The following is a 13,044-nucleotide window of genomic DNA, read 5'->3' as shown; positions in this document are numbered from 1 at the left end:
ATCATTGGAACTTTTTCTGGGAAAGGGGTGATCTGCACAAGTGGGACAGGTTGCACCTAAACTGGCGAGGAACCTATATCCTGGGAGGGAGGTTTGCTAATGCTGTTGGGGAGGGTTTAAACTAGATTTGCAAGGGAGTGGGAACCGAAGTGAAGAGGCAGAGGATGGGGCTTTGGCAGCTTGTAGGGAGTCGGTGAGGAAGGATAGGCAAATGATAGAGCAAAGATGCACTGAGCCAGATGATGTGACATGTATCTATTTTAATGCAAGGTGTATTATAAACAAGGCGGACAAACTTAGCACATGGATCAATATGTGGATCTATGACATTGTGGCCATTACAGAGACTTGGATGTCTCAGGTGCAGAATCGGCTGCTGAGTGTGCAAAAAGGACAGGGAGGGAGGCAAAAGAGGTGGGGCTGTGGCATTGCTAATCAGGGATAGTATCGTGGCTGCAGAAAAGGAGGAAGTCATGGAGGGATTGTCTACTGAGTCATTGCTGGTGGAAGTCAGAAACAGGAAGGGGGCAATAACTCTACTGGGTGTTTTTATAGACCTCCTCCCCCAATAGTAACAGAAATATCAAGAAGCAGATAGGACGATAGATTCTGGAACGGTGCAATAATAATAGGGCTGTTTTAACTTCCCTAATATTGACTGGCATCTCCTTAGAGGAAAGGGTTCAGATGGGGTGGAGTTTGTTAGGTGTGTTCAGGAAGGTTTCCTGATGCAATATGTAGATAAACTAACTAGAGGAGAGGTTGTACTTGATCTGGTATTGGGAAATGAACCTGGTCAGGTGTCAGATCTCTCGGTGGGAGAGCATTTTGGAGTTGGTGATCACAACTCTGTCTCCTTTGGAGAGGGATGGGAGCAGGCAATTTGGGAAAACATTTAATTGGGGTAGGGGGAAATATGGAACTTGGGAGCAGATGTTCTCGGGAAATACAAGGCTAAAATGCGGCAAATGTTCAGAGAATATTTGCATGGCGCTCAGCATTGAGGTAGGGAAAGGGTGGTAGGGCAAAAGAACCATGGTGTACAAAGCATGTAGAAAATCTAGTTAAGAAGAAAAGCTTACGAAAGATTCAGGAAACTTGGTACTGTTAGAGCTGTATAAAATTACAAGGTTGCCAGGAGGGAGCTTAGGAATGAAATTAGGAGAGCTAGAAGCGTCCATGAGAATGCCAGAATTATGGAAAACCCCAGGGCATTCTACAGGTATGTGAATAGCAAAAGGACGAACTGTGTGAGAATAGGGCCAATCAGGTGCAATAGTGGAAATGTGTGCATGGAGTCGGAGAAGATAGCGGAGATACATAATGAATACTTTGCTTTAGTGTTCAACAGGGAAAAGAACCTTGGCAATTATGAGGATGACTTACAGAGAATTGAAATGCTTGAGCGCATAAAAACATTAAGAAAGAGGATGTGCTGGAGCTTTTGAAAAGCATTGTTAGATAAGTTGCTGGGTCCAGACGAGATATACCCCAGGCTACTGTGGGAAGCGACGGGGGAAGATTGCTGAGCTTCTGGCGATGATCTTTGCATCATCAATAGGGATGGAAGAAATACCAGCAGATTGGAGAGTTGTAAATGTTTTTCCCTTGTTCAAGAAAGGGAGTAGAGATAACCCAGGAAATTATAAACATGTGAGTCTTATTTCAGTAGTGGGCAAGTTGTTGGAGAAGATCCTGAAAGGCAGGATTATGAGCATTTGGAGAGACATTATCGGATTTGTGATAGTCAGCATGGTTTTGTCAAAGGCAGGTCATGCCTTACGAACCTGATTGAATTATTTGAAGATGTAACAAAACACATTGATGAAAGAAGAGCAGTGGATTTACTGTATATGGATTTCAGTAAGGTATTTGATAAGGTTCCCCATGCTAGGCTCATTCAGAAACTAAGGAGGCATGATCCAAGGATACCTTGTTCTGTGTATCCAGAATTGGCTTGCCCACAGAAGGCAAAGAGTGGTTATATTCTGCATGGAGGACAGTGTCCAGTGGTGTTCCAGAGGGATCTGTTCTGGGACCCCTCCTCTTTGTGATTTTTATAAATGACCTGGATGAGGAAATAGAAGGGTGGTTTAGTAAGTTTGCTGATGACACAAAAGTTGAGGGTGTTGTGAAGAGTCTGGAGGGTACGTTACAGTGGGACTTCAATAGGATGCAGAACTGGGTTGAGAAGTGGCAGATGAATTTTAACCCAGATTGAATTGAATTTATTTAAATCTTACGTCCCTCCCACAACATGAGGGAGTAAAAATCTTCGCATTATGACTCCGTTGCAGTTTACAGACATGTGAATATGTAAGTCTAATGGCTTGTAGAAAGAAGCTGTCCTGTAGACTGTTGGTCCTGGCTTTAATAAGTCTAAAGTGGTTCATTTTGGTGATCAAATTTGAAGACGGAATATAATATTAACATAAGACTCTTGTAGTGTGGAGGATCAGAGTGATCTTGGGGTCTGTATCCATATGATACTCAATGCTGCTGCAAAGGTTGACAATGTTGTTAAGAAGGCATATGGTGTGTTGGCTTTCATCATCCGTGGGATTGAGTTCAAGAGCTTTGAGATAATGTTACAGCTATGTAAGATATTGGTCAGACCTCACTTCAAGTACTGTGTTCAATTCTGGTCACATCACTACAGGAAGGGTGTGGATACTATAGAGAGTGCGCAGAGGAGACTTACAAGGATGTTGCCTAGATTGGAGAGCGGCCTTATGAGAATAGGTTGAATGAACTTGGCCTTTTCTCCTTGGAGCAATGGAGGATGAGAACTGACCTGATAGAGGTGTATCAGATGATGAGAGGCATTTATCATTTGGATAGCCAGAGACTTTTTCCCAGGGCTGAGATGCCTAACATAAGGGGGCATAGTTTTAAGGTGTTTTGAAGTAGATACAGGAGATGTCAGAGACAAGTTTTTCACACAGTGGGGTGCACTGCCAGCGACGGTGGCAGAGGCGGATACAGTAGTGTCTTTTAAGAGCCTCTTAGGTACATGGAGCTCAGAAAAATAGAGGATTATGTGGTAAGGAAATTCTAGGCAGTTTCTAGAGTAGATTACATGGTCGGAACAACATTTTGGGCCAAAGGGCCTGTAATGTGCTGACTTCAATGTTCTATTCCAGCGTGGATGATTTCAAAGTAAATTTATTATCAAAGTACACATATATCATCAGAAACAATGCTGAGATTCATTTTCTTGTGGGTATATTCAATAAATCGATATTAGAATAATATCCATAGTAGAATCAATGAAAGACTGCACCAAGTGGGCATTCAAACAGTGTGCAAAAACAAACTGTACAAATACAAAAACAAAAAATAAATAAATAAGCAATAAATATCGAGAATATGAGATGAAGAGTCCTTGAAAATATTATCCTTCTGTACCCCATTGTCCTGCCTTCTTCCCATAACTTTGACACCCTTTCTAATCAAGAACCTGCTAACCTCTGCTTTAAATATCCCCAATGACTTTGCCTCCACAGCTCTCTGTGACTGTAAATTCCACAGATTCATCACCCTCTGGCTGATGAAATTCCTCCTCATCTCTGTTTTAAAGGGATGATCTCAGACCCCGTGGTCCTAGACTCCCTCATTCTAGGAATGCTCTCCACATCCACTCTATCTTGGCCTTTCAGTATTTGGTAGGTTTTAGTAAGCTCCCCCCTCATTCTTTTAAATGAGAAGAATAGATGATATGGTTTAGAACTGTGCTCAGACTTCTTTAATTTTGTGCCTTTTAAATGGAATTGCAACTTAATTCTGCTTTGCTTTCTCAACAGAATGTAAATGGTATAAAATACCATGCCAAGAACGGGCATCGGACTCAGATACGCGTCCGCAAACAGTACAAATGCCGCTGTGGGAAAAGCTACAAGACTGCACAGGGTCTGAGGCACCACACCATTAATTTCCATCCTCCAGTATCTGCTGAGATCATCAGAAAAATGCAACAGTAAACATATGTGTAAAATCTATCCTATATACGTGCATACATAAATATGTATACGGTATTTGCTGGGTGGGCTGTAACAACAAATCCAGTGCTTCACCGGCATTTGCAAACCAAGACATCCTCTGTAGGATGGATTCAGCAACCTTTCAAACACTACTAGTTTCAGCTTTTTTAAAGTGTGTGCTTCATTTTATTTGTATCTTTTAGAATGATGTATCTTTGGACTGTAGGCTACATGCTTTTGTACACATGCTCATAGTACCTACAATCCATTGTTTTACATAAGGTGCTGAAACATTTTGTCAAGTTTATATGCTGCCAATGTTCACATTTCATTATGTTTATATGCAGTGAATCCATTGACTTATTTTATAACTGTTGTATCTTCAATGAGTTCTTTTTATAATTTATAATTTTATTGCCTCGATACATAACCCAAAGCTGGCTGACCAAAGTGGACCCTATAAGATGTAAAATGCTTCTGATTATTTTGAAGATGCAATGGGAGGTTTAACATCCAGCACTAGGGTAATATAGGTTATCTATCTGGCTGCCTATTATAAATCTTTCCTATGGATTTTAAAAATAATAGAAAGATACGATGTGCTTTCAGTCTGAAAATCACTAACTTCTTTCTACAGATACCTAAAAAAAAAATCACGTATTTCTTTCTATAGGCCTAGTTTTAAAATAACTCCACTGTCTGCAACTTGTTCCAGGCATCATTATAACCTTTTGGTTCACATCAGCAAGCATTTCTGTCAGTGTGGAGTAATTTTGTGCATATTTAGTACAGTAAAGATACATCAGTGTGGGAAATATGTTGACGTTTCCGCTGTATGTAAAACTACAAATTTACAAATTTTTATTAAATTTATTAAATGAGAGAGATATGTGCAGAGGCTTTGCACATTACTTTTTCAACAAAATACATATTTTTTTTTAATTTCCCCCCTTCCCCTTCCCCTTCCAGGAAATATCTGGTAATTTGTTCTTTTAAAATGAATACCTTTCCTGTTAAATACCACTTTGAATACGTTGTTCTGTCATGTGGAACTGAACAGCTTTGTCCCAGTGGATGAAGTTTATAAGCACTTTGTAGTTACTTGTTGCAAGTAGAGTTAAATATTTCTCTGTTGCCAATTCCTGCAACCATTGTGTCTACATGTGCCTGTGGTTGTCAAGAAAAAGCATATTAAGGAGGTGGTCAAAGGATTTTTTTAAGTTAAGCCTCCTACTTATGGTTACTGTATTTTTTTCTTTGAATTCCTCTTGTATTAATAAGCTCATCAATGCCTTTTAACTGAAACTCACTGCATTCCATCTGTAGTAGTTAAGCTTTCAACATGGTATCCCAGTGCCGCACTTGAAGTACATTGGCCTTTCCAGCCTTACAGATGGTGAAGTGTTCGGCTCATAGAGCAAGGATAAAATTTGGACCTTTCTAGTCTTGTTGGCTTATTGACAGGAGATCATAATAGTGTGTGCCCTTCTTGGTACTGCTCCATATAAAAATGGAAACAGCATTTTGGATGTCAAAATATTCATAAACTTGTCATCAATGCATGTAAATTCTTGATTAATAATTCCAATAATTACTTTTTACAAGTATTTACTTCTACCTTGTGGCAGTATTAAGAAACATATATTGATGGGGTTACTTTGTTGTGTATAGCAAATTGTATCGTCAAGTCTGTAAAGTGCGCTCTAAATTATATTTTTCATATGTTCTATGGGGAGGACATAATGTTACTTTATTGGAAGTAAGGTTGAGGTGTGAGCAACTGAAGGCAACCAGATAAATCACACAAAAAGCTGCTTTCTAACTGTAAGAAGTCACAATTAAATAAAAATTCCTTTGAATTAATAACTACTTGTCATCTTCATAACAGTAATGTTTAATAAGTGTGGTTTCAGATTGTACAATTCAAGAGTTTTTAATGTCATTTCCAGTACACAAGTGTATAGGAGAATGAAATAATTGTTACTCTGGATCGGATCCAGCACAAAACAAAAGATAAAAACACAATAAATATAAATGCATTAGATAGCTTATATACATAGAGCAATTGATATGTTCATAAAGTGTCACTAAGAAAAGAATGTATTTAAGGTGACTGAGGAAATGCTGAAGTGGTGGTTGGGGATGTGGAGTGGTGGGTTGGTGGATGGAGATGGTAATTGGGACATTCTATTTGCATTTTTTTCCTCTGATTATGGGGTGAAACATATCAGTGCTCCCTTGCTATCCACATATTGGAATGGAATTTTAAATTACCACTCAGAAAACTTTAACCCTGTGCTCCAAGTTGTGTTTCTCCCGCAGGATTTCTGGGGGCAAACAATAAGCTCAGCAGGCACAAATTCCATCACAGCCAGCACCTCAACACAGAGTGGCATTGGGAATTGATCACCAGATCAGACCATCCTTTCGCTGATATTGTGCCCAAGATGCAACATGAGGGAGGTAGCGGAGGGGTGAGGAGGAGCTGGAGGTAATTGTGGGGATAGGTGTGCACAGGGATAAGGAAGTTGGAGGTGTGGGAGTAAGAGGTGGGGGAAGGGCAGAAGGGAAAAGAGGGAAGTAGAAGAAATGAAGTAAGGCCATGTGAGAGAAATGTATGGGGATGCCAAAGGTGTAGGTGTGGGGGAGGAAGGGGGAAGGTGTGGGGCTTAGAAGAGGTTTCTGAGAGTTTCTGAGAATTGAATGGTTAATGTGTGAGGAGTCTGAATATTGAAAGCCTAGAGTGGACATGGAGAGGATGTTTACAATAGTGGTGGAGTCTAGGAACAGAGGGCACAACCCCAGAATACAAAGGCATCCCTTTAGATCAAAGATGAGCAGGAATTTCTTTAGCCAGAGGGTGGTGAATCTGTGGAATTCATTGCCATGGATGGCTATAGAACATGAGTCATAGAGTGCTACATTAAAGAAACAGGCCCTTCAGCACACCTAGTCTGGGCCAAATATATTTTGCCCGATCATTGGGTGTATTTAAAGCAGGAGTTGACAGGTTCTTGATTGGTATAAGGGTGTCAAAGGTTACAGGAAAATGGGATTAAGAGAGAAAATAAATCAGGCATGATTGAATTGCAGGGCTGACTAGATGGGCCAAATAGCCTAATCTGTTTCTATGTCTTATGGTCTTATGCAAATATGAATGCAGCAAGAGTAAGAGATGCAATAATGGGGAACAGAGGGTGAAGAGGTGAGGTAAGGGGATGTGGGGAGGGGAGAGAAAGATGGTGTGGGGAGAAATGCAGGGAAAGAGAGATTGGGGAAGGGTGAAGAGGTGAGATAAAGGAATAGGGTGAGTAATGGTGGGGATGAGGTAGGAGTATGAATAAGTAAAGAGGAGGTGATAGGGTGAAGGGGAAGGTTTAAGTAGCTGAGGGAAGGAGGGGTGGAAATGTATAGAGTTGAGTAGGAGAGGGGACGGGGTGTGTTGATGAGCTGGAAGGACAGAGGCTGACAGGGAGACAGTCTGAGCAGAATAGGGGAATGCCAGGAAAAGGGAACAAGGAGAAGGAGAGGCTAAGACTGTCACTGCCCATTCAATGGAGCCTCACTTGTCAGTCGACTGATGGAAGTGTCATTGCACAATCCATCTTGGTTCACCTGCCCTTTGTTTTCCAGACAGTGTCTGTTGAAGTGAGAGTTAGCTGAAGGCAAAGTCTGACTGAGTGCGGCATCAAATGACGTTGTGGTTAAAACAAAGTTAATGGGGAATCAAATGGCAAATGGTCCAGTAACACTGCACCTCACAGAAGAAGGTGGTTGCCATTGTTGCTGGTCATTCATCCCAGTCCGAGGACATCACTGGAACATCTCAGGCTAGAACCAGGACACCACTGAAACATCTCAGACTAGAACCAGGACATCACTAGAGCATCTCAGGCCAGAACCAGGACACCACTGAAACATCTCAGACTAGAACCAGGACATCACTAGAGCATCTCAGGCCAGAACCAGGACACCACTAGAACATCTCAGGCCAGAACCAGGACATTACTGAAATATCTCAGGCCAGGAAATCACTGAAACATCTCAGGCCAGAACTAGGTCACCACTAGAGCATCTCAGGCCAGAACCAGGACATCACTGAAACATCTCAGGCCAGAACATCACTGAAACATCTCAGGCCAGAACCAGGACACCACTAGAGCATCTCAGGCCGGAACACCACTGAAACATCTCAGGCCAGAACCAGGACACCACTGAAACATCTCAGGCCAGAACCAGGACACCGCTAGAACATCTCAGGCAAATGTCCCAGGACATATATGATTTCGATAGATTTCATTCTTCTAAATTCCAGTGAGTACAGGTCCAGAGCTATCAAATGTTCTTCACACGTTTACCCCTTTCACTCACAGGATCATGCTCGTGAACATCCACTGGACCATCTCCAACGTCAGTACATCTATTCTTAGATAAGGAGCCTAAAACTGGTGACAAGGTTTAATACTCTATAAAGCCTCAGCAGGTCGGGTAACAGCTGTGGGAAGAGTAAAGGCAGCAGATAGCATCTTGCTTAACAGATGCTGCTTGGCCAACTGGATGTTCCACTTAATTTTGTTTTAAAAGTTAAGGGTTTTTATTCTTTAGACAAGGTGAAAACGTTTTAACTGGAGTGCAGCTCCAAAACAGTTTTCCCCAAATAAGACTCCACAAACCAACCCTTGGGGTGTAAGGGGACAAAACTAGAAGGGAAGGTAAAACGTAAGCCCACCGAAAAATAAACAACAAACAAACTTTAAAAATCCCTCCAGACACTTAGGGGAATAGCATTCAACAGCCATGCCTCCAGCAAAAGCCGGATGTCCTGATGGAAGAAAATGTGAGACGTGCTGTACAACGTACCTGGAGCAGCGGTACTTGTCTCACACTCCCGGCAAGCTGAGACAGCCTTCAACAGATTCCCACAGGCCACAACAACTCCATTAATGTAACTTACTGGATAACTCAGAGTGCGAGTTTGGCCACTAGTCCCAAACCACGGAACACATCGGAGCGGACTTAGGGAGATATGAAGGCCCAAACCCCGAGCGGTCTTCACAGCTGGCACGGTCCATATCACCACCCAGGCTCACAAAGTTGTCTACATGGTTGCGGGATTCGATCCAGGGAGGAACGCTGTGGAACTACCGGTTGTAAGTAAACAAAGTAAGCCGATTCTCGAAATGTAAGGGTGCTGATGAAGGATATCAGCCCAAAACGTCGACGGTTTATTTCCGTTCATAGATGCTGTCCGACTTGCAAAGCTCCTTCAGCACTCTGTGTGTATCGCTCTAGATTTCCAGCATCTGTAGTACTGCATCTCTTGTGTCCAATATTGATTGAAAACACGCGGAAGGGGGAGAACTCTGGAAAAGCAACATCAATGTTTACTTTTTTATTTGTAGTGAAACTTCGCAACTATTCGGCAGTCCATCCTGGCACCAATCTCATCCAAGTGGGTACTCATTCCTGGTACCACTAATGTGCAGAATTTCATTAACAGTCCGCTACATAATTACGTTGTACAGGTGTAAATTCAGCAATCTACGCATCCTCAGGAGTTACATTCGCATCTGTCACTGCTGTGGATCACCCGACACGCGCCTATAAACTGATACCGCCTACCATTCCTATTTGTAGCCTCCGGGTTCAATTGAGATTGGCAGTAAGTAACTCAACACCTGGAGAATTTAAAAAGGCACTATCGCTTAACCACAATAAGAAATCAACTGGAGAGCACGATTCTCATCTTACCTTTCATTAATGTTACATTCCCTTTCACATTCAGCGCTGCTTGGGTTTCTATTGCATCTCCATCGCTCCAGCTGGCAGACGAGAATCAATAACACGCAACTGAAGGTATGGGTAAAGAACCCCATTGTATGCCGGGCAAGCTGTATTTTCCACCTGTTGGACAGGCTGTTTCGCCATGCGCGTTATTGGAGTTATCTGCCTGGACAAGCACCCTCCAGTCATCACACGGAGTCCTTCTCCTGCCCCTCCCTGCCGCCTAGGTTACCACCGTCAGGACAATCAGGGGTGGGAGTTTGGGACAAAGTGAAGCTGACCATTCAGCGCTTGAATCCAAAGGTCTATAAATGCAATTTGCCCGTTAATTCTTGTGTCCGATTTTGACCACAAGTCCCAAATTAATTTCCAAACATCGGAGCGTAATTCCTTCGGACGTCTGTTCAGAAGGCCCAAACCCCGAACGGTTTTCACAGCTGGCGTGGTCTCCATCTCCACACAAGGCTCATTGGGTCTCTCCATGGGTTGGCAGAGTCGCAATGCAGAGATGCACTTCATATTTGGGCCATGACAACATATTTGGACAGTTTGTGGACAAAGGACCAGAAGGCTACAAATCAATGACACGAATAGATGGCCGGATTGGTAAGGCATTTGGGTCAGCCTGGACAGTGTATATTAGGAGTCAAAATCAAACTGTAATGACGAAAATGGAAACAATAATTATAACACGATTGAATGTTTTATCAAGGGAAAATTAGAAAGGTTGCTGGCCATGAGAACGCCTCTTTTAGACCATCATAGTTTCTAGGCTCAATAGCTACCACAAACATCAAGGAACTGTTCAAAGTTTCACGAATGCAATGAAGAAATTTTGCTGGGAACACATAAGATTATGAGAGAGTGAGGCCTTTGATTTCTGCCTAAAACAGACGGGAAGCTCCAAAGTTGAAGCTGGAAAAAATAGATCGGGCCTCAAAGTAAACCAGCGCTGGTTTTCTGATCCTAATCGAGTAAGATTGGAAATTAGCTGCTGGCACTATAGACCCCCAGGAGTAGACATATTTGGAGTCTAGAGCAACACAGTTTCATTGCCTGTTTAATCTGTCTGACATCATGAAAGTGCTGTATAAATCCAAATGTTTTTGAACTGTCATACTTAATGTCCATTCTTAAGTTAACTCCCAGCTTGAAAACTGCATCAGAAAGCATATGACCAGCAATGGGGCAAAACACTATGAAAAGTAGTCAACAAACTACTGGAAGTTAACCGTATTGCCCCAGCTTCTCTGTATGTATTGTGGCACCCAAATTCTGTATTCAGCTGGAAAGTTGGCGATTCCAGCTCATTTCCCGTCTAGGTCTCCTCACTTCTGCACTGAAGTCAATGGTTGAGACAGATATTCAACAGCCCTCTGACTTCATTTTCTCATTTGTAAACTGCGTAGGCAGCCGGTACAGAATATCCCACGTGCCCGTTCCCATCAATAACTAAAATAGATTTTTGGATACTGTGGATGGAACGACCTACCCTAGGGAGCCGCAGCGACTCTCTGGTACTGAGCCTGCGCTGTGGTTCAGCAGAGTGGTGAAAGCGGACAGCAGTAGTGGTAGGAAATTCCATTGATAGAGGAATACTGTAGTATATTGCCTCTCAGGTGCCAGAGTCAGGGATGTCTCGGATCGGGTCCACAGCATTCTAAAGGGAAAGGGTGAGCAGACAGAAATCTTGGTACATATTGGCACTAATAACATAAAAGGGGTCGCGGTTCTGGAGAGAGATTTTAGAAAGCGAGGTGGAAAGCTGAAAACAGGACCTCCTGGATAATAATCTCTGGATTGTTGTCCATGCCACGCGCCAGTGTGGCTAAGAATAGGATAATTTGGCGGATAAATTAGCGGCCGAGTAACTGGTGCAGGTAGCAGGGGTTGAGATTTCTGGATCATTGGGTTCTCTTCTTGGGGAGGTATGACCTGTACAGAAGGTACGTGTTACAACTGAACCGGAGGGGGGCCGATATCGTTGTGGGCAGGATTGCTACAGCTGTTCGGGAGAATTTAAATTAATTTGGCAGTGGGATGGGAACCAGAGTGATAGGGCCGAGGATGGGCCAGTTGGTTTACAAACAGTGGCAGTGTGCAAAGACAGACCGATGATAGGGCAAAATTGCAGTCAACGGGATGAGTTGCAATCTAAAAGGGGGACAAAATCGAAAAGGGTGATGAATACAGGTCTGAATGTGTTATAGTGGATTGCATGCAGTATACAGAATAAGATAAATGGACTTGTAGCACAGTTAGAGATTGGCGTGTATGAAGTTGTGGGCATCACTGAATCTTCGCTGAAAGAAGATTATATCTGGGAGCTTAAAGTTCAATCAGATAGGCTAAGGGGTTGGCGTGGCTGTTGATAAAAAAAAAGGAAATAAATTCCTGACAAAGAGATCACGTAGGATGGAGAGGTGCAGAATCGTTGTGCATTTCACAACCCATGGCACCAAGCTCATTCAGCAGAGTCATCGAGTTATATAGCAATGGAAACAGTCCCTTCGGCCCAACTCATCTATACTGTCCAAGATGCATTTCTGAGCTTGTATCACTTTCCTTAAGGTCGTTATAACTAGGAAGGTAGTGGGGATGAACTCCCGCTACCTAATAAATGCTCCCAATGGTGTGTGTCTCAAATAGCCTCTGATAACCAAGTCCAACTCCTGACCTTCACGTTTGGCTCAGAACCCGTTCGAATGATGGAAGGGGCAAAGGTGGATTATTGACTCTTTAAAACCAGTTGCTCTGAATGATGGGGCTCATTAGCTGTAGTTGGCAGCTCACCTAGAGGAAAGAAACTTCTGATCTTAAATCTCCTTTGCCTTGTGGCTATACCCACTCAGGGGGAAAGCTTCGGGAGTAAACCCCCAAGGAAAAGTCCAGCGGTGTAATCCCTGATGCAGTCCCACATTGAGTTCAATGGTGACTGGCACATCCTGCAACACCGCTGCTGCTAAACTGTATTGGACTCTGCTGTGCCTTTGGATTCATCAACTGTGTAGAGGGGCAGAACCTGCTGCATGGGTAACAGCTTGCTGTGCATATCCTAGTGCCCTGGCTTGAATATCACATAGACAACTGGGATGCAATATCTATGGTTGTCTGGACCAACTGATCATTTGCCTGCCTTTGGCCCATAGTACTCTTAATCTATTTACTAGTTACTGTAATGCTATTACAGCACCTGTGACCTGGGTTCAATTTCCACTGCTAGCTGTAAGAATTTTGTACGTTTTCACTGTGACTGCTTGTGTTTCCCTGGGTACTCCAG

At 42.8% G+C, this 13,044-nt stretch overlaps 1 protein-coding gene across 1 annotated transcript in view; it reads left to right on the top strand.

Moving 5' to 3' along the window:
* The window catches only part of jazf1b (JAZF zinc finger 1b), a 230,505-nt gene extending 224,659 nt beyond the window's left edge, over positions 1-5,846 (top strand). The window contains exon 5 of the mRNA XM_073024467.1: positions 3,804-5,846. Coding sequence (XP_072880568.1) covers positions 3,804-3,980 — 177 coding nt within the window. The 3' untranslated portion in view covers positions 3,981-5,846. The remainder of the gene's footprint in view (positions 1-3,803) is intronic.
* The last annotated feature ends 7,198 nt before the right edge of the window (positions 5,847-13,044 follow it).

This window comes from Hemitrygon akajei, chromosome 20, assembly GCF_048418815.1.
Source record: "Hemitrygon akajei chromosome 20, sHemAka1.3, whole genome shotgun sequence".
Lineage (NCBI taxonomy): Eukaryota > Metazoa > Chordata > Chondrichthyes > Myliobatiformes > Dasyatidae > Hemitrygon > Hemitrygon akajei.
The sequence above is the reverse complement of the archived record's forward strand: the minus strand, read 5'-3'. Positions and strand labels throughout refer to the sequence as shown.